At 54.3% G+C, this 23,649-nt stretch overlaps 1 protein-coding gene and 1 non-coding gene across 3 annotated transcripts; both read left to right on the forward strand.

The window, feature by feature from the left end:
• Nucleotides 1-938: 938 nt before the first annotated feature.
• LOC114812978 lies at nucleotides 939-1,071 on the forward strand. The gene has a single exon (XR_003760590.1). It is a non-coding gene; the product is annotated as a small nucleolar RNA SNORA7 (small nucleolar RNA).
• Nucleotides 1,072-2,455: 1,384 nt separating this feature from the next.
• On the forward strand, nucleotides 2,456-23,382 carry VSIG4 (V-set and immunoglobulin domain containing 4). Of its 2 annotated transcripts, XM_007662472.4 has the most exons (10): nucleotides 2,456-2,710; nucleotides 5,473-5,829; nucleotides 7,319-7,597; nucleotides 10,061-10,132; nucleotides 13,519-13,605; nucleotides 17,378-17,467; nucleotides 18,947-19,009; nucleotides 19,305-19,412; nucleotides 22,077-22,098; nucleotides 22,754-23,382. In XM_007662472.4, the coding sequence occupies exons 1-10, from the start codon at nucleotides 2,608-2,610 to the stop codon at nucleotides 22,929-22,931; spliced, it is 1,359 nt and encodes a 452-aa protein (XP_007660662.2). In that variant the 5' UTR covers nucleotides 2,456-2,607; the 3' UTR covers nucleotides 22,932-23,382. The 2 variants fall into 2 exon arrangements, with proteins under 2 accessions (XP_007660662.2, XP_007660663.2); XM_007662473.4 differs by lacking the exon at nucleotides 13,519-13,605 and having other exon boundaries at nucleotides 2,458-2,710.
• The last annotated feature ends 267 nt before the right edge of the window (nucleotides 23,383-23,649 follow it).

The following is a 23,649-nucleotide window of genomic DNA, read 5'->3' on the forward strand; positions in this document are numbered from 1 at the left end:
CAAATCTACACCTCCTCCCCTGTTCTCTCTCCCTGCCTGCAGGCTCACATCTCCTCCTGCCCTCAGGACATCTCTACTTGGTTGTCCTCCTGTCACCTCAAAGTCAACATATTTATTTATCAACAGAGCTACTTATCTTCCCTGCCAAACCCTGTCCTCTCCCAAACTCTCCCATCACCGTTGACGGCACAACCATCCTTCCCATCTCACAGGCCCGTAATCTTAGTGTCATCCTTGACTCCGCTCTCTCATTCAACCACACATCCAATCCGTCACCAAATCCTGCCGGCCTCAGCTTCATTGCATCGTCAAGATCCACCCTTTTCTCTCCATCCAAACCTCTGCCACGTTAGTACAATCACTCATCCTATCTTGCCTGGATTACTGCATCAGCCTCCTTTCTGAGCTCCCAACTTCCTGCCTCTCCCCACTTCAGTTCATACTTCAGCATACTTCAACTCTGTAGAAAAGTTCAGGACATGTCATCTCCCTCCTCGAAAATCTCCAGTGGTTGTCTATCTACTGGTGTATCAAACAAAAACTCCTCACTGTTGGCTTTAAAGCTCTCCATCACCATGCCCCCTTCTACCTCACCTCTCTTCTCTCACATCCCAGCCCGCACTCTCCGCTCCTCCAGTGCAAACCTTCTGACAGTGCCTCGATCTCGCCTGCCTCGCCGCCGACCCGTGGCCCCTGTCCTATCTCTGGCCTGGAACTCCCTCCCTCCTCAAATCCTACAAACAATCACACTTCCCTCCTTCAAAGCCCTACTGAAGGCTCACCTCCTCCAAGAGGCCTTCTTGGACTAAGCCCCCTTTTCCTCAGCTCCCCCTGACTTCCACGTCACTATGAGTCCCTTTGCTCTTCCCCCCTCACCCCTCCCCACAGCACTTATGAATATATCTATAATTCTATTTATTTATATTGATGCCCGTTTGCCCCTCTCAGGATCACACCTGGAGAGTTTCCAGTACTCTACCAGTCTCGGCTACGGGAGGGAGAGTCAAGCAGAGTCCATTCCATTCCTAGTTTGGGTAGTGGCTAGCTAGTGGAAGGCAACCTGCTACAAATCAAAACTCACCTGTGTTGGGCAGCAGCGGCATGGGAGAGAGTCAAGGGCGGGAACCTAGGTTTACTGCACAGAAAGAGGCAGTGGTAAAACACTTTCATATTTTTTCCAAGAAAACTCTATGGATAAGCCACTAGAATGATTGCAGATGGAGGAGGGAATTCTGGAAGTAATAATAATAATAATAATAATAAATATAATGAGGAGGAGAAGGAAGAGGACTGCCCAACTGAACTGCATCTCCAAACACTAAATAATCAATCAGTTGTATTTATCGAGTGCTTAGTGTGTGCAGAGCACTGTACTATGTGCTTGGGAGAGGACGACATAACAATATAACGGAGTTGATAGACACATTCCCATATCCCCAAAGAAATGTGGCGTGGTGAAGAGGGTGGTGGAAGGAGGCTGCAGTCAGAACTTTTTTCTCTGTTCCCACCTCGATGTTTGGAAGAAGAGCACAAAGTCCTGTGGGCAATGGATCAGATGACCTTAAGAAAACCACTCTGCCCCAAAGGTGTATTTTTCTAGTTTCTTTTCCTGATGAATACTAGCAGTGTTCCTTCATTTATCTGATTTGATAAAGTTGATTTCCCTGAAGAGCCATTTAAGCTGCTGATCGATTCCAAAACCGGGTGGCTATTCTTCAACCATCCCCGATGGCTCAAGTGAAGAGCAACAGGATTCTTTGGTAATTAACGTGTGATCCTTCCTCTCCTCCTCCCCTCCCCTACCCCTCTGCTTCTTTCTGAGAAAGCGTGCAGACAGCTGCTTGAAGACAAACTGGCATCTCAGGTTTTCAAGAATTCTGAGTCCATTTAGTTGTCCTTCTCCTGATCTTCCCCTTGATTGTCCCCAGGTCACGCAGCAGACACATGGTGGAGCCAGGAATAGAACCCACGGCCTTCGGACTCCCAGATCAGTGCTCTATTTACTATGCCTCGCTGCTTCTCAGCACTCGGGAGAGTACAAATAACAATATAGAGAGATGGTAGACCCATTCCCTGCCCACAGGAAGCTTACCAGTCTTGAGGGCAGTGTTGGAGAAATCCAAGTTAGATAACGTTTCAGGAGAACGGGGAGATCCACAGAGCCAGAAGCAGCTGAGAGGCTGAGGGGGATAAGGACGGAGTAGAGTACTTTGGATCTGGCAGGAAAGTGGAAGGGAGGAACGAGGAGTCCGAGGGCAGGGACATCTCGTAGAATTGGTCTGTCCAATCCATTGCCCAGCCCCTCTGCCCCGACCTCACTGATCAAACTTGAACTTGAGTTGGGATCCAGCAGGGTTGTGACCTTTGGACACCCTCTGACAAGCCGCAGCCGGGGAGATCAAAGCCAGCCCAGTCGGGGTTGGGGGGGCGGGGGACGGGTGAGAGGTTAGCGGAGCGAGGTGGGCTCTGACCCTGCTCTGGTCCCGGCCCCCGGCCCTGGCAGGCCGCTGGGGTGACTCACACCGAAATGGGGAAGGAAGAGGCGAAGAGCAGTGGGACGGAGCCTGGGCAATATAGGGCAGGACGGGAAGCGAACGTGCACAGAGAATGGGAGTCTGTCTGGGAACTGGGGCCCCTGAGAGATTGTGTGGCAAGATGGGGCGCCTTCTGAGCCTGGTCCTGCTGGGGCTGCTCTACAAATCCTCCTCCGGTAAGGTCTCGCCCTGGGGGCCGACGGAGGGGCTATCTGGGCTGGCTATGGAGCCCTCTTTCACCGGACAGGAGGGCCAGGAGCGCCAGGAGGGCCAGGAGGGCAGGGGATTCATGAGGCAGATCCTTGTTTGTCCTTCTAGCCCAGAGCCTCCCTCCAGCTCCAGAGCTCCTGGCCATCCCGTCAGAGTTGGAACATGGTGGGTGATGGGTCGTGGCTTGTCTGGAACCAGTTTTTTTTCGGAATTTGACCTGAAAACAGGCCGAGCTGCAGTTCCACCTGTGAGCCGGAGTCCGCTCCAGCGTTTAATGCTATGCTCTGTGCAGAGTTAGCACCCAATACTATCATTCGATTGATTGATTTAGATACATCATCTTACCTCAGGGGAGTGGGGCTCACCCAGAATCCCCCTCAGTGGGCCGATGTTTGTCCGGGTTTGAGGATCAGAAAGCGCTTAGATCGTGAACCCCACTAGGATGAGGACTGTGTCTCACCTGATTATCCTGCATCTACCCCAGGACTTAATTCAGTGCCTGGCACCTAGAAAGCACTTAACAGATACCTCAGTTTATCATTATTATTATTATTATTATTATTATTACCAAACTCCTTAGGACTCATCAGCCTTGGAGCCAGAGCTGTTGGTCAGTGCTGTCCAGAGTGAAGGACAGTGCTCTGGAGTCCGGGAGGGGGTATATCTCTCCGCACCCTCACCCAAGGCTGTCTCTCCCGCCCCCGGTTCCCTGGGAGCGAGCCCAGGACAGGGGGAGAAGTGACAGAAACTCACCATGTCAGGGGACGCTCAGCCTTGCGTCTGACCCTTTTAGGGGTTGCTGATGAAACTTTGTGGGCAGGAAATGTGTCCATTCATTGCCGTATTGTACTTTCCCAAGCGCTTAGTACAGCGCCCAGCACACAGTAAATGCTCAATAAATACGGCTGAATAAATGAGTCAATGTGATTTCCACACCCCACTGCTTGGTGTGCCTGTGCGTGTAAAGAATACGGTTGGTCGATGGATTGAGGGGGAAGGGGCTGTCTGTCCTCTCGAGGTCCTGGGGTCTCCACCCTCAGAGGTCTAAGAGGGGAGGGAATGACCCCCACCACCGCTAGCCCGTTAGTCCCCTGCCCAGAGAGAAAGTGGGGATCAGGGAAAATGGGAGAAGCAGGGGAGCCCAGAGAGAGGGGACTGTAATGTGGCGGAACAGAGGCGCCCCAGCAGAAGAGGTTGGACTGAGGGGAGTGGGGCGGAAGAGCTCAAAGAGTTCTTTCCCCTGAGGCGTCCTGCCAGACTTCCAACCTCTAAGTGTGGACTACGGGCTCTCTCTGTTCTACAGTGTGGGCCAGGGTGTCTCTTGCTTTTTCCCCTCTCCTTTTAATGCTCCAAGACCCTGTATGAGTTACTACCGATAACTCTTCTAGTACTGCTAATGATAAGGATAAAGGTAGTTCTATCTGTTAATTGTTTACTATGTGGCAAGCAAGAAGGGGTGGATGTAATTCAATTAACTCAGACATTTTACCTTATGGGGCTCGCTGTACGAGAGGGGAGGTGGAAGATAGTCCTGGAGGCCAGGGGTCAGCTCCAGGATGTGGGAGCAGCCCTGGGGGTGGGGATATACTCTGGCAGGGGGAGGGCAGTTCTGGGAAGTAAGGGCTATCCGAGATGGGGCGGGGGGAGGAGGGCTAGCTTGGGCCGGGGGGGAAATCTCAAGGATCCAGCTCTAGGGAGCAGAGGCTATTCCCTGGGGATAGGGTCAGCGGTGGAGGCCTGCTTGGGGAGAAGGGGAAGGGTCCGGGATGTGGGGGCTATTCCGTGGGGGCAGCGGCCAGCTTCAGGGGCTGGGGGTAGCTCCTGTGTGGGGAGGGACTGGGATGGGTGCTAGCTAGCTGGATCTTAGTTATCTCCTTAGCTAGCTAGCTTAGTAAGCTAGCTCCTACCTGAATCCCTCCTACTGTAGTTTTGGCCCATTGTATCTTAGGATAGCTCTGAAGAGGCTCAGAGGCTGGGTCCGTTAGCTCTGGGCAAGGGGCCAGGGAGCCAGGGGGCTGGAAAACAGTTCTCCTCCCACCACCCATCCAGTCTCTTCCCAGAAAGTTTAGTGGGGGCAGGGCCGAGGAGCGGGAGAGCCCTTCATCCCAGCCTCTGCAGCTCTGAGCCGGTTCTTCCCTCCTCCCCTCCCCGTAGGCGGCAGAACCCCAGCCCAGTACCCGCTAGAAGCGGGCAGGTCTCCCTGTCCCCCCGCTGTTGCCTGCCAAGGCATCGCTTGGGCCAGATCTCGGGGCAAGGGCTAGTCTATCAGTCCGAATTAGAGCGTCCCTCAGGAGGAAACATGCCCAGGGCGACCCTGAGAGGCAGAACAGCTTCCCTCCCTAACCCTCCCGCTCCACCCCCAAAATTGGGGGATCGGGGGAGAGACAAGATGATCAGGTTGGACACAGTCCCCGATGGAAGTCACAGTCTAAGAAGGAGGGAGAACGGGTACCGAATCCCCATTTTATAGATGAGCAAACTGAATCACAGACAAGCGAGGTGAGTTGCCCGAGGACACCCAATAGGAAGGTGGCAGGGTAAGAACCCAGGACTCCTGACTCCCAAAAACAGGCTCCTTCCTCTAGGCCCCACTCTAAAACCCGGGATGCCTTGAGGCCAGGGCAGTCGTTTACATGCTCTGCCTGACTCGCCGGTGGCCGAGGGGTGACTTTAGCCAGGTCGCAGTGTTCAGGGCACCTCGGGCAGCTACGCTCTGCCTCCCCCGCAGCCGAGCCGATCCTGACCGCGCCCCACTCGCTGGCGGGCACCTGGAAAGGGACGGTGCGGATGCCCTGCTCCTACGTGCCGGAGAGCGGCTACACGCAGATCTCGGTGGAGTGGACCGTGCTGAGGAACTACCACCCCGCCACCGTATTCCTGAGGGACTCTTCGGGGGACCACGTGCAGCAGACCAAGTTCCGGGGCCGCCTGGAGGTGAGCCGGCAGCCCCCCGGGGACGTGGCCCTGACCCTGAACCCTCTAGAGATGGACGACCAGGGCTACTACGTGTGCGCGGTCACCTGGCAGGACCAGGCTGGCCACCTCATCAAGGCGGAAGCCACCATCGACGTGCGCGTCCAGAAAGGTTAGTCAACGTCCGCTGTGTCTGCCATTCTCCTTGTGCCCAGGGGAGGACGGTGGTCCCTGAGCCGGGGAGAGAGCCAGCGCTACTGGCTGGCCGGCCTGGCGGAGGCTTGGGACCTGATAGGAAGTGGAAAGGAGGAAGAGAGAGAGCCCGGAGAGGGGCCGGGAGAGGGGCAAGAGGAAAAGGAAGTTCCAACTGAAGAGGGGAAGGAGAGAGGGAGGTGGGGAGGAGAGAAGAGGAGGGGAGAGGCCGGGGGGAAGGGAGATGGGGAAAGAAAGAGGGGAGAGGGAGACGGGAAGGGCAGAAGGAGATGGGGAAAGGAGGTGGGGAGGAGAGAAGAGGAGGAAAGAGAAGAGAGTGGTAAGGGAAGGGAGGAGAGGAGAGGGAAAAGGAGGGATGAGAGAGGAAGGGGAGAAGGGAGGAGAGGGGAGGGCAGAGGGGTCCTCCAATGAGTGGGATGTCACCCAGGCTGGCCTCAGACATCCACCTGCCCTGAGGTGGCCCCACGAGAGCCCCAGCCACATTCCTCACGATACCGCCCTGCCATCCTGCCCACGTTGCCCACGCCCGCAGCAGAAAGTAATGATGTTGTCCGCCGCTCTGTGAAGAAGGGACTTCCCCCGTCTGCTGGCCTGCCCTGCTGCTGACCTCCAGCCACTGTGGAATCTCACGGCCCCCCTTGCTAGGGGCTCAAGGGTTCCATCCCTTTCACTCCCTCCTCAATCCGGCCCTGGAGAAGAGTCGAGTTGCCCGAGAGTGGGAGCTGAGTCTGTTGTGATGGTGAAGGTCTAGCTTAGGGCTGAGGGCTGAGGGAGGGCTGGGGGTGGGTGGGGGCAGAGGCTACGGTTCGGGGAGCAGAGGCTAAGATTGATCGGGGAGAGACTAGGTTTAGGGGGCAGAGACCACCATTGAGGTGAAGACCAGAGTTGAGGGAGCCGTGGTCAAAGCTGAGGGAGCAGAGACCAAGGTTGAGGACTAGAGCCCGCGGTTCCGGGGAAAGTCACCAAACCCTGACCTCCCAGGGGAACCAGCCAAAACGAGGCCGGAGCCAATCAGTCTTGTCCTTCCAGAGCCACCCCGGCCACTAACGCCTCAGCTTCAAGCCCCCGCGGTCGCTCCCTCCCCAACTTCTGGCTGGTACCCACCTCTGACCTGGGACCTTCTCCCCCGACCCTTTTCCTGGACTAGCTCCAGCTCCACCCCCTCCCACCTGCCATAGCCCGGCAGGCCGGCTACGGGTCTGCCAGCCCCTGGCCCGGGGACCGGGGACCGCAGTTCTGGTTCTGGCCGTGTCGGGGGTGGTGCCCCCATGCCCTCATCTGCCTCTCTGCCAGGGCCTCCACCCCACCGGCTGAGCGGGGGAGCGAGGACTGAGCCAGCCTGCTGGAGGGGAGGGGGGCCCCGGCAGCTGCCCCGGCCCGTCACCCCACAATCCCGTCTCTGCCCGGCCAGAGGGCAGTCCCAGCTCCGTCGCTTCTCTCCCTGGCAGTGGCCGCCACAAAACCCACAGTGACCACGGGGTCCGGATCCGGCTTCACCGTGCCGCAGGGCATGCGGGTCAGCCTCAAGTGCCAGGCGGACGGGTCTCCGCCCATCTCCTACAAGTGGTTCAAGGGAGAGCCCGGGGGCAACGTGGTCCTGGTCAACGAGCTGGGCGGCCTCCTCTTCAAGCCGGCTGTGGTGTCGGACACCGGCTCCTACTTCTGCAGAGCCAAGGGGCGCGTGGGGGCGGAGCAGCAGAGCGACGTGGTGCACTTTGTGGTCACAGGTGAGTCAGCGGGCCTACCTCCCCACCCTGTGGCGTGAGGATCCGAGGGGCAGAGAGGTGGGCGAGGGCATGCTGGTGGCCATCTGGGGCCAGGCTTTGCTCCAAGGTATATAAGGTCAGGGCCCAAAGGGAGCCAGGCACCATTGCAGGGAGCTAGAAAAGGATTCAAGAGCCTAGAGATCTGATTTCAAATCCCAGTCCTGCACCAACCAAAGCAATTTTTTTAAATGGGATTTGTTAAGTGCTGAGCGCTCCACTAAGTGCTGGAGTAGATACAAGACAATGAGATTAGACACAGCCCGTCCCACATGGGGCTCACAGTCTTAATCCCCATTTTGCAGATAATGTAACCGCGGCACAAAAACATCAAATGACTTGCCCAGGGTCACTCATCAGGCAAGTGGTAGAGTGGGAATTAGAACCCAGATCCCCTGACTTCCAGGCCCATGCTCCATCCACTAGACAACCCTGCTTCTCTGGGCCTCTGTTCTCCCATTCGCAAAAGCGGGAGGGTAAAGCCCACCGGAAGGCTCTGGGCATGAAGGACCCATCGGGGCTGTGTGACTAGAGAAGGACGGGGAGAATTTGGAGAGGAGATGGAGGGACAGTGACTGACCAAAGTCACTGAAGGAATGGAACATCTGTACACTCACTCATTTTATCCCGACTGGATTACTGCATCAGCATCCTTTCTGATCTCCCAACCTCCTGTCTCTCCCCACTTCAATCTATACTTCACTCCGCTGCCCGGATTATCTTTCTACAGAAACGCTGCGGGCATGTCACCCCTCTCCTCAAAAATCTCCACTGGTTGCCTATCAACCTTCATAACAAGTAAAAACTCCTCACTCTTGGCTTCAAAGCTCCCCATCCCCTTGGCCCCTCCTACCTCACCTCTTTTCTTCTCCAGCCCAGCCCACACACTCTGGTCCTCTGCCCCTAACCTCCTCACTGTGTCACGCCTGTCCTGCCGTCGACCCCTGGCCCACGTCCTACCTCTGGCCTGGAATGCCCTCCCTCCTCACATTCGCCAAACTAGCACACTTCCCCCTTTCAAAGCCTTAGTAAAGCTCACCTCCTCCAGTAGGCCTTCCCAGAATGAGCTCCCATTTTCCTCTGCTCCTCCTCCCCTCCCCATCACCCCAACTCCCTCTTTCTGTTCTACCCCCCCCGGCCCACTGCACTGGTGTATATATGTGCATATTTATTATTTTATCTATTTTATTAATGATGTGTGTATATCTATAATTCTATTTATTTATACTGATGCTATTGATGCCTGTCTACTTGTTTTATTTTGTTGTCTGTCTCCCCCTTGTAGACTGTGAGCCCGTTGTTGGGTAGGGTCTGTCTCTATTTGTGAATTGTACTTTCCGAGCGCTAAGTACAGTGCCCTGCACACAGTAAGCGCACAATAAATATGTTTGAATGAATGAATGAATGAAAAGACAGAGAACTTAGGACTCCAGAAGTTTCCAAAGAGGGTTGGTTGCATTTATGGAAGGATCAAGAGGAGGTAGGTTTGCTTGGCCAACAGTATGAATTGGACAGGGGTCCCTGGTGGATTTCTGGAGGGAGAGTCAGGGAAGGAGAGGAGAGAGTGAGGCGGGGGTTGGGTGATACGTGCTGGGTCACGAGTAGGAAAGTCAAGAATGAAGAGGGGAGAATGAAGGGATTTGGATAGTCCACGCTACATCACTGAAAGGAAAGTGAGGGATGGAGAGGGGAGAATGAAGGAGGTTGGATGGTCCATTTTGGGTCACTGATGGGAAAGTCAAGGATGGAGAGGGAAAGGACAGATAGGAGTGTACTCTCCCAAGCTCTTAGTACAGTGCTCTGCACAATTGACTGACCAACTGACTGAGTGTCGGAACTCTGGTCTCCAGGAGGCCAAATGTCACATAGAGTAACTCCCAGGACCTACGGGACCTGCCAACGTCTAGGCTTGACTCCAGAGGGTGTGTGAGGTGACCAGTAGCTTCGGTTAAGTGGGGACAGTGTGACTTCAGAGATGCCTCCGCCGAAGCGACCTTAGAGAAGCCCAGTTTTACAAAATGTTGTGCATGATGTCATCACGTCCTGGTGATGCCAGGCAGAACGTTGCGAGCGGCCCTTCCAGCTTGTCTCAAGGCAGGCGAGTGTGGGAAGGCAATCTGGGCCAGAAGACAGTCATTTTCCCTCTGAGGCCAGGTCAAGAGGAGACGATACACGGAAAGAAGTCCCTGCCAGGGAGGGTTGTCAGAGTTTCGCGGGGAAGTGCTGTCGGACTCGGCGGGGCTGGGCCTTGGTTCGGGCCTGGAGCCTGGCGGTGGGGGAGAATAGTCTTTTGGGCTCGCGTGAGGGAGCCGGGTCTTGGAAAGCACGGTGTTGGAGGAGTTCTTGGCTGAGCTGGGAGCCCCTTCTGCACCATCGAGGGCAGGGGGAGGTCGGACCATACGTGACGGAGATGCCCACTCCCCACAGACCCCAAGAAGCCAGCTGTGACCAAGCTCCCCACTGCAGGGCTGGAGACAGAGAAGACAGCACTCAGCTCAGGTGAGTGTGCGGCTGAGTCCAGGGGGCTGCTGGGGCTCAGGGTAGGCCTGATGTCCCTCTGGCTTGAGTCTGGGCTCGTTCGGGGCAGGTCGAGTTCCCCGAGGGCCTGGGGCAAGCTTTGGGTTCAGCTGAAGTCGGTAGAGAGGAGGCCCAGAGGTCTGCCCCCATCCATTCATTCATTTATTCATTCAATCGTATTTATTGAGCACTTATTCTGGGCAGAGCGGTGTACTGAGTGCTTGGAAGAGTACTATACAACGTTCCCTGCTCACGATGGGTTTAGAGTCTAGAGAAGACAGATATTAATATAAATAAATTATAGATATATACATGAGTGCTATGGAGCTGGGGGGGATGAATAAAGGGAGCAAGTCAAGGTGACACAGAGGGAAGTGAGAGAAAAGGAAAGGACGGCTTAGTCCGGGAAGGCCTCTTGGAGGAGATGGGCCTTCAATAAGGCTTTGAATCGGGGGAGAGAAATTGTCTGTCGGATATGGGGGGAGGGCATTCCAGGACAGAGGTGGGATGTGGGAGAGAGATCGTCGGTGAGATAGATTGAGGAACAGGGAGAAGGTTAGCCCCACTGACTCAGGAGGCAGCACCCTGACCTCCCCAGGGGTAGCCCCCGGGGCCACAAAGGAGACTGTCAGAGCCCAACCGAAGGTTGAACTCTCACCTGGAGTTCAAGCAGGTCGGGGAACAGGGCTTTCCGAGGTGGAGTGGAGCCACTTATATTGTGGTATTTGTTAAGTGCTTACTACGTTCCAGGCACTGTACTAAGCGCTGGGGTGGATACAAGATAATTCGGTCGGTGGGACACAGTCCCTGTCCCACGTGGGGCTCACAGTCTTAGTACCCATTTTACAGATGATGTAACTGAGGCCCAAAGAAGTGAGGTGACTCGCCCAAGGTCACACAGCAGCAGAGCCGGGATTAGAACCCAGAACTGATGAGAAACAGCTTGGGTCGGTGGAAAGAGCAAGGGCTTGGGAGTCAGAGGTCATGGGTTCGAATATAGGCTCTGCCACCTAATAATAATAATGATGATGTTGGTATTTGTTAAGCGCTTACTATGTGCCGAGCACTGTTCTAAGCGCTGGGGTAGGCACAGGGGAATCAGGTTGTCCCACTTGGGGCTCACAATCTTAATCCCCATTTTACAGATGAGGTAACTGAGGCACCGAGAAGTTAAGTGACTTGCCCAAAGTCACACAGCTGACAAGTGGCCGAGCGGGGATTCGAACCCATGACCTCTGACTCCAAAGCCCGTGCTCTTTCCACTGAGCCACGCTGCTTCTCGTGGCTTCAGTCACACCTGACAGTTGTGTGACTGTGGGCAAATCACTTAACTTCTTGGTGCCTCAGTTACCTCATCTGTCAAATGGGGATGAAGACTGTGAGCCTCACATGGGACAACCTGATGACCCTGTATCTCCCCCAGTGCTTAGAACAGTGCTCTACCCATAGTAAGTGCTTAACAAATACCAAGCACCTCATCGTGGTCAGATGCCACGACTCCTGTGGGCAGAGCAACCCTTGACCCCTAAATGCCCTCCCAAAGCCAGGCCCACGGCCGCACTGAATAGTCAGCCCTCCGCATCCAAGCCCCAAGGATGCCCGAAGCTTGTCCGCGACAGATTCAATCAACCAACCAATCAATCAGTGGCATTTCTTGAGTTCTCACTGGGCACAGAGCGGGAGAAGCAGCGTGGCTTTGCGGAAAGAGCAAGGGCTTGGGAGGCAGAGGTCGAGGGTTCGAATCCCAGCTCTACCAGTTGTCAGCTGTGTGACTCTGGGCAAGCTATTTAACTTCTCTGTGCCTCAGTTCCCTCATCTGTAAAATGGGGATTAAGGATGTGAGCCCCACATAGGACCTTGCATCTCCCCCAGCACTTAAAACAGTTCTAAGTCAGGGGGATACAAGCAAATCAGGTTGGACACAGTTCCTGGCCCGCATGGGGCTCACGGTCTCAGTCCCCATTTTACAGATGAGGTAACTGAGGCCCAGAGAAGTGAGGTAACTTGCCCAAGGTCACACAAGTTATTCCTCATTGGGCAGCTCTGGAATCCAGGTGGTGGCCGCGGGCCCTGGAGCTCCTCTGGGTCCAGAAGGGCTCCATGCCTGAGGCATCTTCCGCCAACCCAAGCAGGGCTACCAAATCGCAAACCCTCATCCCACCCGCTTCTTCTGGAGGGGGCTAACGGGGATGAAACTACTTTTAATCCTACGGTCAGTCAGTCAGTCAATCGTATTTATTGGGCGTTATTGTGTGCAGAGCACTGTACTAAGAGCTTGGGAGAGTACACTAAAACAGGATAACAGACACATCCCCTGCCCACAGTGAGCTTACCTAATAATAATAATAATAATGTTGATATTTGTTAAGCGCTTACCATGCGCAGAGCGCCGTTCTCAGCGCCGGGGTAAATACAGGGTAATCAGGTTGTCCCACATGAGGCTCATAGTTAATCCCCATTTTACAGATGAGGTAACTGAGGCACAGAGAAGTGAAGTGACTTGCCCACAGTCACACAGCTGACAAGTGGTTTCGAACCCAGTTACATTCTACAGGGGGAGAGAGACATTAATAGAAATAAATAAACGAGATACGTACCTAAGTGCTGAGGGGCTGAAGGGGGATGAATAAAGGAAGCAACTCAGGGCGATGAAGAGGGAATGAGAGAAAAAGAAAGGAGGGCTTAGTCAGGGAGGTCTCTTGGAGGAGATGTGGAAAGAGCACAAGCCTGGGAATCAGAGGACCTGGTTTCTAATCCCGGCTCCGCCACACGTCTGCTGCGTGATCTGGGGCAAATCACCTCACTTCTCTGTGCCTCAGTCCCCTGCTCTGGAAAATGAGGATTAAGACTATGAGTCCCACGTGGGACCCGGACTGTGTCAACCAGATTAACCTGTGTCTACCACAGCGCTTAGTACAGTACACATAATGAGCATTTAACAAATACTATTAAAAAAGTGGTGGGGGGGGAACCTCGGCTTAGCTGCCAGAGGAGAGGGAAGGAAGGAAGAAAAGGACTCGACCTTGTGCTTCAAGGGGGAAACACAGAGGGTCTCTCAAGGAAGTCCACACTCTTTATGTGTTCCCCGTGGGCCCTCTGATCCCCTCAGACCCCTTGCCCACCAATCTAAAATCTAGAAGAGGAATAACCCATGGTTCCATATGCAAGACTCAGTTTGCCCATCCCTCCTTGATGGGGCTGTGAATTGTCCCGTTCAGCACAGGGTCCACTGTGACCCCCCCTCAGATCATTTTCGGCCAGAATTTTCACATAGCCATTGGCTCACCGTTACCCGCGGGAAGCGTATCGCAGGCCCATGACCTGGCCCCCAGCCCGAGGGGACCTTAACCACTTCCCTGTTGCCCTAGTAACTCATCCCACCACCCCAGCGGCTTCACCTGGAGAAACCACGACCGAGATCCCTAGCAACCCCTTGGAGGTGAACACCGGGCCAGGTGAGAGTGATGGGGGGGCTTTGCCCTTCCCCCATCTCTGTGCTCCTAAAGGCTGAGCTCTTGTCTCCAGGCTGGGATCTCAAAGCATCTGACGGCCACGTGCCTGTCATTTGTGCCTGGGCCCGGGGCTGGGGGAGATGCCGCTTCAAGCATGTATGTCTGTATCGAGCCAGCAGGGACCCTTCGGTCCCCGGCTCTGAGTTGTTCTACTTCCGCGGGATCGTGACCACTGCCCTCCAGACCCATCCCTCCTCCTCCCCGCGCCTAACTTCCCCTCAGCTGTTGCTCCCCGCTCGGCCGGCCCCTCCGCTGGCCCGCAGCGCTGAGCCCCTGCAGCATGCAGTTCAGGTTCAAGATAGCACAAAGACGTCTAGTACATAGCTGGGGTCCAGGAGAGCACTTGATGCGCACGGGTGTCTAGTACAGTGCTCTGCACACGGCTGGGGTCCAAGGTAGCACTCTGTACACACAGATGTCTAGTACAGTGATCTACACATAGCTGGTATCCAGGATAGTACTCTGTGCACCTAGGTGTCTAGTACAGTGCCCTACACACAGCTGGGGTCCAGGACAGCACTCTGTACACACAAGTGTCTAATAATAATAATAATGTTGGTATTTGTTAAGCACTTACTACGTGCGGAGCACTGTTCTAAGCGCTGGGGTAGATACAGGGTGATCAGGTTGTCCCACGTGAGGCTCACGGTCTTCACCCCCATTTTGCAGATGAGGTCACTGAGGAACAGAGAAGTGAAGAGACTTGCCCACAGTCACACAGCTGACAGGTGGCAGAGCAGGGATTCGAACCCATGACCTCAGACTCCCAAGCCCGGGCTCTCTCTACTGAGCCACGCTGCTTCTCTAGAACGATGCTTTGCAGATTGGTGGGTCCAGGATAGCACTCGGTATACATAGGTGTCTAGTACAGTGCTCTGCGCGTAGCTGGGGTCCAGGACAACACATCGTAGCTGGGGTCCAGGATGCTACACATCGATGTCTACTAAAGTGCTTTGCACGCTGCTGGGGTCCAAAATAGCTCTCTCCGTGCAGGCGTCTCATACAGTGCTCTGCACACAACTGGAGTCCAGGACAGCACTCTGTATACATAGGTGCCTAGTACAGTGCTCTGACAAAGCCGGGGTCCAGGATAGAGCTCTGTAAACACAGGTGTCTAGTACGGTGTTCTGCATGTAGGTGGGGACCAGGACGGCCCTCTGTACCCACAGGTGTCTAGTACAGTGCTCCGCCCACAGCTGGGGACCAGGAGAGCATTCGGCACCAAAAGGCCCTCAATCAATACTGTTGATGATGGCGAGCAATCAGATTTATAGAGTGCTGTGTGCAGAGCACTGTACTAAGCGCTTGGGAGAGTAGAACAGGCATGATCCCAGCCTCCAAGGAGCTTACAGCCTAAAGGGGGAATGATGATGAAAGAATGCAAAGCAGCGTGGCTCAGTGGAAAGAGCCCGGGCTTGGGAGTCAGAGGTCATGGGTTCGAATCCTGCCTCTGCCACCTGTCAGCTGTATGACTGTGGGCGAGTCGCTTCACTTCTCTGTGCCTCAGTGACCTCATCTGGAAAATGGGGATTAAGACTGTGAGCCTCACGTGGGACAACCCGATGACCCTGTATCTACCCCAGCGCTTAGAACAGTGCTCTGCACATGGTAAGTGCTTAACAAATACCGACATTTTTGCAAATCCCCTTGAAACAGTAACAGTAAAGCCAGTCCCCAAGTGATGGTCTCCCCAGCGGCCATCAAGGTGTCTGCAAAAGCTGGGGTCGGTCCCTGTTGCACCCCCACCGCCCCCGCCCACCCCGCCTCAAATTGCTGGCTCCATCTGCTGCAACTGGCCTGGGAGGGCTAAAGGGGGCTCTGGAGGGGGCCACTCCGACCTCGGGAGCTTTTTCCGTCAGCGCATGTGGCATTTGGATGATCCGTCCAGTCCTTTTCATTCATCCATTCATTCAGCCGTATTTATTGAGCACTTACTGGGTGCAAAGCACAGTTCTGAGCGCCTGGGAGGGTACGCTACAGTGGCAGACACACTCCAGCCCACAGCGAGCTCGCCGTCTGCGGGGGAGACAGATGTTAATATAAATCTAACTATAATATCTATCTATATCTATCTAACTAGATAATATTCATTCATTCAATGGCATTTACTGAGCGCTTCCTATATACAGAGCACTGTACTAAGCGCTTGGAATGTACAAATCGGTAGCAGATGGAGACAGTCTCTGCCCTTTGACGGGCTTGCAGTTTAATCGGGGGAGACGGACAGACAAGAACAATAGCAATAAATAAAATATATATGTCTATCTAGATCTATCTATATTATATAATACATCATACAATTATTAATATATCACTAAAATATTATATATAAATGTATTAATACACTCTGAATTTATTTATATATCTAGAATATATATCTATCTATAGCATAGCTATATCTATCTATAACATATAACATAGATAGGTATATATTCTAGATATATAAATAAATTCAGAATTGCACCCCAGAGGGTTTGGCCCTCTGGTCCAGAGAGCCAGTCCTGCTTCCAGGGGCAGGGAACTCTTTTTCCCTTCCTGTCCTCTCCTCTGAAGCAATAGCTGTATTCCTGCATTCCTGGCAGCGGTGAGCTGCACTCACCCTACTCGCAGAGAAGTTTGGACTTATTTGAGTTAACAGCAGGCAACCAGGCCCAGATGAATTCATGCCAGACCTGGGGCTGGACTGTCCCGGGGAGCCCCTCATGTCACCCGCAGAGCGGGCGATGCCTCGGGCAGCCGTGCGTGATGAAACTACAGGAAGCACATCACGATGATGCCATCCCAGGGATTCCGTCAGCCTAGCGGCCCAGATGGCGAGCGGCTGTGCCTCGGTTTCTTGAGTGGGCCTGCCCACCGGGAGCCGGGTCCGGACGGCCTTTTATCTGACTGGGGTCTCAGGGGCAGCGGGAGTTTGAAAGATCCCCGCCTCTCTGGGGAGGCAAGGGAGAGATGGGGGCTTCACCGTGGCATCTCCTGGCACCTACCCTCCTTCTTCCCTCTCCTCCTTTTGTCCCTGGTAAGCAGGGAAGGGGTTGGGGGAGGTAGAGGGGCAGCAGAGGACCCCTTACCTCCCCACCCCTAGTTGTGTGTCACCATATAAGACAGGGAAAAATGCGCGCATCACCAGCGGTCTTGGGCATACAAACACATACACAGACACAGCAGGGTGCGTGCACAAGTTATGGATTCGAACCCATGACCTCTGACTCCCAGCCCAGTGCTCTTTCCATTGAGTCACGTTGCTTCTCTATGGTGGAATTTGTTAAGCGCTTACTATGTGCAAAGCACTGTTCTAAACGCTGGATGGTTACAAGGTGATCAGGTTTTCCCACGTGGGGCTCACAGGTTTTAATCTCCATTTTCCAGATGAGGTGACTAAGGCACAGGGAAGTGAAGTGACTTGCCCAAAGTCACACAGCTGGCAAGCTTTGACACCAGCTCCCCGCCTGACCACTTGTGTCTGTGAAAGGCCACTGGTCACCCCCCGGGCATGTCTGTCCACTTCCCCCAGCTGTGTAACAGGCACCACCCGGGATCACGCTCTTCTTTCGTATAGTGCTGCGGTGCTGGAGGCCCGTTCCCATCCTAAGAGCCTTTTTGGCCTTAGGGTCTCCCAGGTTCTTCTCGGGGTGGCTGGGGAGGAAACTTCTTCCAACCAAACGACCTGACCCTCAGGCTCAGTGGCCACTGACCTTCTGCTTCCCTTTTGCCATAGTAACCCGCCGGCCACACACGGAGAATGCGACCAGGACAACCAAGACAACCTCACCTCCTGGACATCCCTGGGGGACCAGCGTTGGATCAGGTAAGGACCCTGCCATTCATTCGTTCATTCAATCGTATTTATTAAGTGCTTACTGTGTGCAGAGCACTGTACTGAGCGCTTGGGAAATGCAATACAACAGAGCTCTGAGCTATGAGCTCCGCCAGAGCTCGGTCTCCCCAAGCATCACACCCAAATTAAGCTCTTTAGCCAAAGGATCTCAAAGCACTTTTATTCCTCCAACTCTGTCTCACTACGCATCACACAGGAATCGTACTCTTTAGGCAAGGCATCTCGAAGGACCTTTATTCCTCCATTGCAACCGTCTGACCCTCAGGATGTTGTGCTTGTGCAGTGGACACTTTGAAAAGGTCAATTTTGAAGGCTACCCGCCTAGTGTGCCCCCCAAACTGGCCATATTGGTAAAGGTCAGTAGGGGACATGATTTCTGAGGACTGGCAGGGTCTCCCCTAAGCCCAGAGCCCTTGAGGTGCAGTCCTTTTAGCCCTTGCCATTAATCCAGCCCCGAGTTTAGTTCCTGTAAGACGTGCCAGTAAGACCAAAAAAGCCCTAAGCATTCAGCCTAAACGTTTCCAAATCAATCAATCAGTTGTTATTTCTTGAACGTTTACTAAAAGCATCAGTACCCTTGAGCAGCCTTTTCGATGTCCCTCACGTCTGAACCCGGTAATCAATCGATAAATCGTATTTACTGAGCACATACTATGTGCAAGCACTGTCCTAAGTGCTTGGGAGCGTACAATGCCATAGAATTAGCAGAATTCCCTGCCCTTAACTAGTTTACAGTCTAGAGGGGGAGACGGGCATTAATATGAATAAATAAGTAATTGATAATATACAATTTAAAGATATACGTTAGTGCTGTGGGGTTGAGGGTGAGCGAATATCCAAATGTCCAAAGATTACAGATTGAAGCGCATAGCAGGTGACGCAGAAGGGAGAGCGCTTAATCAGGGAAGAGGGCTAAATGAGGGAAATCCTCTTAATAATAATGATAATAATAATAATATGGTATTTGGTAAGTCCCTACTCTGTGGCAGATACTCTACTGAGCGCTGGGGTGGACACAAGCAAATCGGGTTGGACACAGTCCCTGTCCCACATGGGGCTCACAGTCTCAATCCCCATTTTCCAGATGAGGTGACTGAGGCCCAGAGAAGTGAAGTGATTTGCCCAAGGTCACACAAAAAAAGGAATTGGGGAAGGCCTCCTGGAGGAGACGGAGTTTCATTTGAAGATGGGGAGAGTGGCTGCCCGCCTGATGTGAAGGGGGAGAGCATTCCAGGCCAGAGGGAGTGCGTGAGCGAGGGGTGGGCAGAGGGAAAAACCCAAATCGGGCACAGAGTGAAATGACTTTCCCAAGATCCCACACAGAGAAGCGGCAGAGCACAGATTGGAACCTAGGCCCTTCTGACTCCCAGGCCTGTGTGGCGGATCCCTTCCTGGGGTGCACCCTGGCCCTCGAACTTCCCAACTGATGTACCCTTCTCCTTCTCACAGGTCTGACCTCACTGAGCCCCGAGGGCCATGTGGGCCACCCGGGCCCCGCCAGCAAAAGGACAGGTAGGAGGGCAGCACGGGAGGGCGAGGCTGGGGGTACCCCACACCACTCAACTTTGCCCGTGCTTTCTCCGGAAGCGGGCCAAAGGGAGTGACCTGGGTGGCAGGTGATGGGGAGCTTCCAACCCATCCGGCTTTTCTCCAAGGAGGCCTCCAGGCTGGGCCTTCACCCCAGGAGGGTCTCTGGGGGTGTCCAGCCTAAGGGCTCGATGGGAGGTCGGGAACTCCAGGCCACAGGGGACACCCTCTGTCCCCCAGTCCCCCCCACGGGTGAACCCCCGGAGGTGTCTCTCCCTAGGTGACTTGGGACTGCCCTTCTTCGCCATCATCCTCATCGCAGTTCTGTGCTGCGCGCTGCTGTCCATGCTGGTGTCCATACTGTTCTGCAGGGGCAGATCGCGTGGCGGTGAGTAGCCCGGGATGACCCAAAAGTGGCAGGGAGGGGCTGACACCCAGCAAATCGGGTTGGACACAGTCCCTGTCCCACGTGGGGCTCACAGTCTTAATACCCATTTTTACGGATGATGTAACTGAGGCACAGAGAAGTGAAGTGACTTGACCAAGGTGACACAGCAGAGAAGTGCTGGAGCCGGTATTAGAATTCGGTCCTTCTGACTCCTCGGCCCGTGTTCCATCCATCCTATTATGCTGATTCTCAACAGGCCATGCTGCTTCTCTGCCACTGGAGCCAATTGGCCCAGGGGACGAGGTGATGATGATGATGATGGTATTTGTTAAGCGTTTATTATGTGCCAAGCACTGTTCTAAGTGCTGGGGTAGGTCACTGGGTTGACCCACGTAGGGCTCACAGTCTTAACCTCCCTTTTTACAGATGAGGTAACTGAGGCGCAAAGAAGTTAAGTGATTTGCCCAAAGTCACACAGCCGATAAGTGGCGGAGCTGGGATTAGAACCCACGACCTGTGACTCCCAAGCCCGGGGTCTTTCCACTAAGCCATGCTGCTCCCAGAGGTGGTGGTGTCTGCCTCGGGCCTGCCCTTCCCAATCAATCTATCAATCAATTAATCATATTTATTAAGGCTTATTGTGTGCGGAGCACCGAATTAAGTGCTTGGGAGACTACATTATAATAGAGTTGGTAAATAACCTCTCTGCCCACAATGGGGTTACAGTCTCAAGGAGCAGACACACCTTAATACAAAGAAATTATGGATATGCACACAATTTCTGTGGGCTGAAGGAGGTGTGAAAATCCAAGTGCAGTGGTGATGCAGAAGGGAGTGGGAGAAGAAGAAATGAGGGCTTAGTCAGAGAGGGCCTCTTGGAGGTGTGCTTTTAGTAAGGTTTTGAAGCTGGGGAGAGTGATCGTCTGTCAGATACGAAGAAGGAGGGCACTCCAGGCCAGAGGTAGGATGTGAGTGAGAAGTCGGAGGTGAGATCGACAAGAACGAGGTACGTTGAGTAAGTTGGCGTTAAAGGAGCAAAGTGTGCGGGTAGCGTAATAGGAAGAAATCTGGAAGGTGAGGTACGAGGGGGAAGGAGCTTGAGTGCTCAAAAGCCAATCTTAAGGAGTTTCTGTCGGATGCGGAGGTGGATGGGCAACCACTGGAGGTTCTTGAGGAGTGGGGAAACATGAACTGAACGTTTCTGTAGAAAAGTGATCCAGGCAGCAGTGACTGGAGTGAAGAGAGGCAAGAGGCAGAGAGGTCAGCAAGGAGCCGATACAGTAATCAGAGCAGGTTGGGTTTGTGCTCGGATTAACATGGTAGCAATTTGGATGGAGAGGAAAGGGAGGATTTTAGCAATTTTTAAAAGTTCACCCAAAAGGATCTGGTAACAGTTTGACTATATGAGTTGAACGAGAACGATAAGTTGAGGATAACGCCAAGGTAACGGGCTTGCGAAACAGGGAGGATTGTGGTTCTGTCTACAGTGACAGGAAAGTCAGGGGGAGGAGAGGGTTTGGGAGGGAAGATAAGGAGTTCTGGTTTGGACATGTGAAGTTTGAGGTGTCAGTAGAACATATAAGTAGAGATGTCCTGAAGGCAGGAAAAATTGAGATTGCAGAGGATAGAGATCAGGACTGGAGATCTAGATTTGGAAATCATCTGCATAGAGATGGTAGTTGAAGCCACGGGAGTGAATGAGTTCTTAAAGGAAGTGGGTGTAGATGGAGAATAGAAGAGGACCCAGAAATGAGCCTTGAGGGATTCCCGCAGTTAGGGGGTGGGTGGCAGAGGACGAGCCCACCGAAGAACCAGAGAGATAAGGGAAGACTAGGAGAGGAAGTGAAGCCGAGGTTGGATAACGGGTCCAGAAGAAGGTGGTGGTCCACGGTGTCAAAGGCTGCTGAGAAGTCAAAGAGGATGAGGATTGGAGTAGAGGTTGTTGGATTTGGCAAGAAGGAGATCACTGATGACCTTTGAGAAGGCAGTTTCTGTGGAGTGAAGGGGATGGCAGCCAGATTGGAGAGGGTCAGGGAGAGAATTGGAGGAGAGGAACTGGAGACAGCAGATGTAGGCAGCCCTCTCAAGAAGTTGGATAAGAATGATAGGAGGGAGATAGGGTCATAACTGGAGGGAGCCAAGAGGTCAAAGGAGGGTTTTTTTAGGACGGGGAGATGTGAGCATGTTTGAAAGCAGCGGGGAAAAAATCCACTGGAGAATGAATAGTTGAAGATGGAGGTCAGGGAGGGAAAAAGGGAGGGGGCAAGCTTTTTGATTAGGTGCAAAGAGATGGGGTCATAGGAGCAAGTGGAGTGGATGGATTTTGAGAGAAGGCAGGAGCGCTACCAGAGCGACTGCTGATGGAGGTGGGGTGTTCTGGCGGAGATGTGTCCATGGCGTCGCTATGGGTCGGAGACGACTCGATGGCATAAGACAAGACAAGGAGATATCCTTTTGAGATACTGCAGCCCCTAAGCTCCCAGCCTTCTGCTTCTTCGCCCCCACTCGGCTATTACGGCATCCTTTTGGGGGCGGGGGAGCGGAGGGGAGAGGGACACCCAGCCCCGGCCTCGCTGCAGGCTCTGCCTTTGCCACTGGTCACATGACGGTGGCCTTCACACCGAGCTGCCCTTGGGCTCACTCTTGTTCTCTTTCCCTCTGCAGGGCACATTTATGAAGTGGCCAGGTAAGTCTTCCGGCCTCTCCTCCCGGTCCCTTCTCTGTGCCCCCGTTCTGCCCTTGTATCTATCTCTGTGCCTGCCCCTTCCCCTGGCTCTGCCCCGGCCCTGGTCTGCAGGACCTCTGGACTGCCAGAACCCAAGAGATAGGGGTGAGAGGTCCTCCCTAATGCCAGGGCAAGTGGCTACCATTCTGGGCAGTGGGGTTCCAGCTTGAATATCAGTGACCTTGGCCAGTGACCTCAGCTGGGCTGTACCTGGCCTGCCCTGCAACCCCTGCCGGACCCCATTACTGCCCCAGATAGCTTATTCAATCACTCGTTCAATCGATCTTATTTATTAAGCGACAGTGTTGAAGGCTACTGAGAAGTCAAAGAGGATGAGGATGGAGTAGAGGCCGTTAGATCTGGCAAGAAGGAGATCAGTGATGACCTTTGAGAAAGCAGTTTCTGTGGAGTGAAGGGGATGGAAGCCAGATTGGAGAGGGTCAGGGAGAGAACTGGAGGAGAGGAACTGGAGACAGCAGATGTAGACAGCCAGCTCAAGAAAGTTGCTTACTGTGTGCAAAGCACTGCACTGACTGCGTAGACACCCACAGAGATCCGCCCCCGACTCCCGCCCCCCGCTCACCTCCCTGTTTCCCACCCCTGACTCCGTGCTTAGGCTGAGCAGCGCGGGTGGGCCCCGGGTCAGCATCTACAAGGGCGCGGACCATCCAGAGGCAGAAGCAAACGACTACACCGTGGCACCGGAACTTCACCCCGTGGCCGGAGGTGACTATGCCCAGCTGCTGCCCGCCATCGAGTCAGAATACGAGCTGGCAGAAGGCAGAACGATCTGAGACCGGCGACCTGGAGCCAGGGCCCGGGCTGCCGTGGAGTTGGGGAGGACACGGCTCTCCACTCCCACTCTCCACCCCCTACCACCTTCCCAGCCCCCACCTTCTCCCACCGTCCCCCACCTTCCTGCCTGGCCCAAGACCCCTGGGGCGGGGGTGAGGCCGGGCCGGCCTGACTTTCTGTCCTTTGCTTCCTCTCTGAGCGGTCCAGGAGTCTGCGGCAGAGACCCCGGCCCCCAGACCCGCCTGCCCTCCAGAGCAACTCCCGCTGGCTGGCACCATGCACTAAGCTAAAGTCTCGCTCTGGGACAGGGAGCAGGGACGCAAAGCCATCAGCTTCAGCCTGTGTCCGTGCTGGGCAGGAGCCAGCCCAGCTGACCTGCTCTGCCTAGCCCCACGTCCACGCTCAATAAAAACTGGAGAACCCAGTGGCCCCCTGCCATCCCCACTGTCACCCAGAGCCCCTTGAAGCCATGCTATTCCGTGGGGGGTGGGGCCCGGCTGGGCTACGGGCACAGGAAGAGGAATTCTGGACCTACCCACCCACGTCGCCGAGGTGCTGGCTAACAGACGGGGGGCCAGGGGCCGGGCCGCGGCTGCCCCAGACCCCGACTGTTAGCCGGGACCTCGTGCAATTCCTCCCTCGTTCCCCATCTGTAGAAGGAGCCAGTGGTGTTCAGGTCCTGGCTCGAAACGGCTCTTTGTCATCCCACAGCAAGAC

The sequence above is a fragment of the Ornithorhynchus anatinus genome, chromosome 6 (assembly GCF_004115215.2).
Source record: "Ornithorhynchus anatinus isolate Pmale09 chromosome 6, mOrnAna1.pri.v4, whole genome shotgun sequence".
In the NCBI taxonomy this organism is placed as follows: Eukaryota; Metazoa; Chordata; class Mammalia; order Monotremata; family Ornithorhynchidae; genus Ornithorhynchus; species Ornithorhynchus anatinus.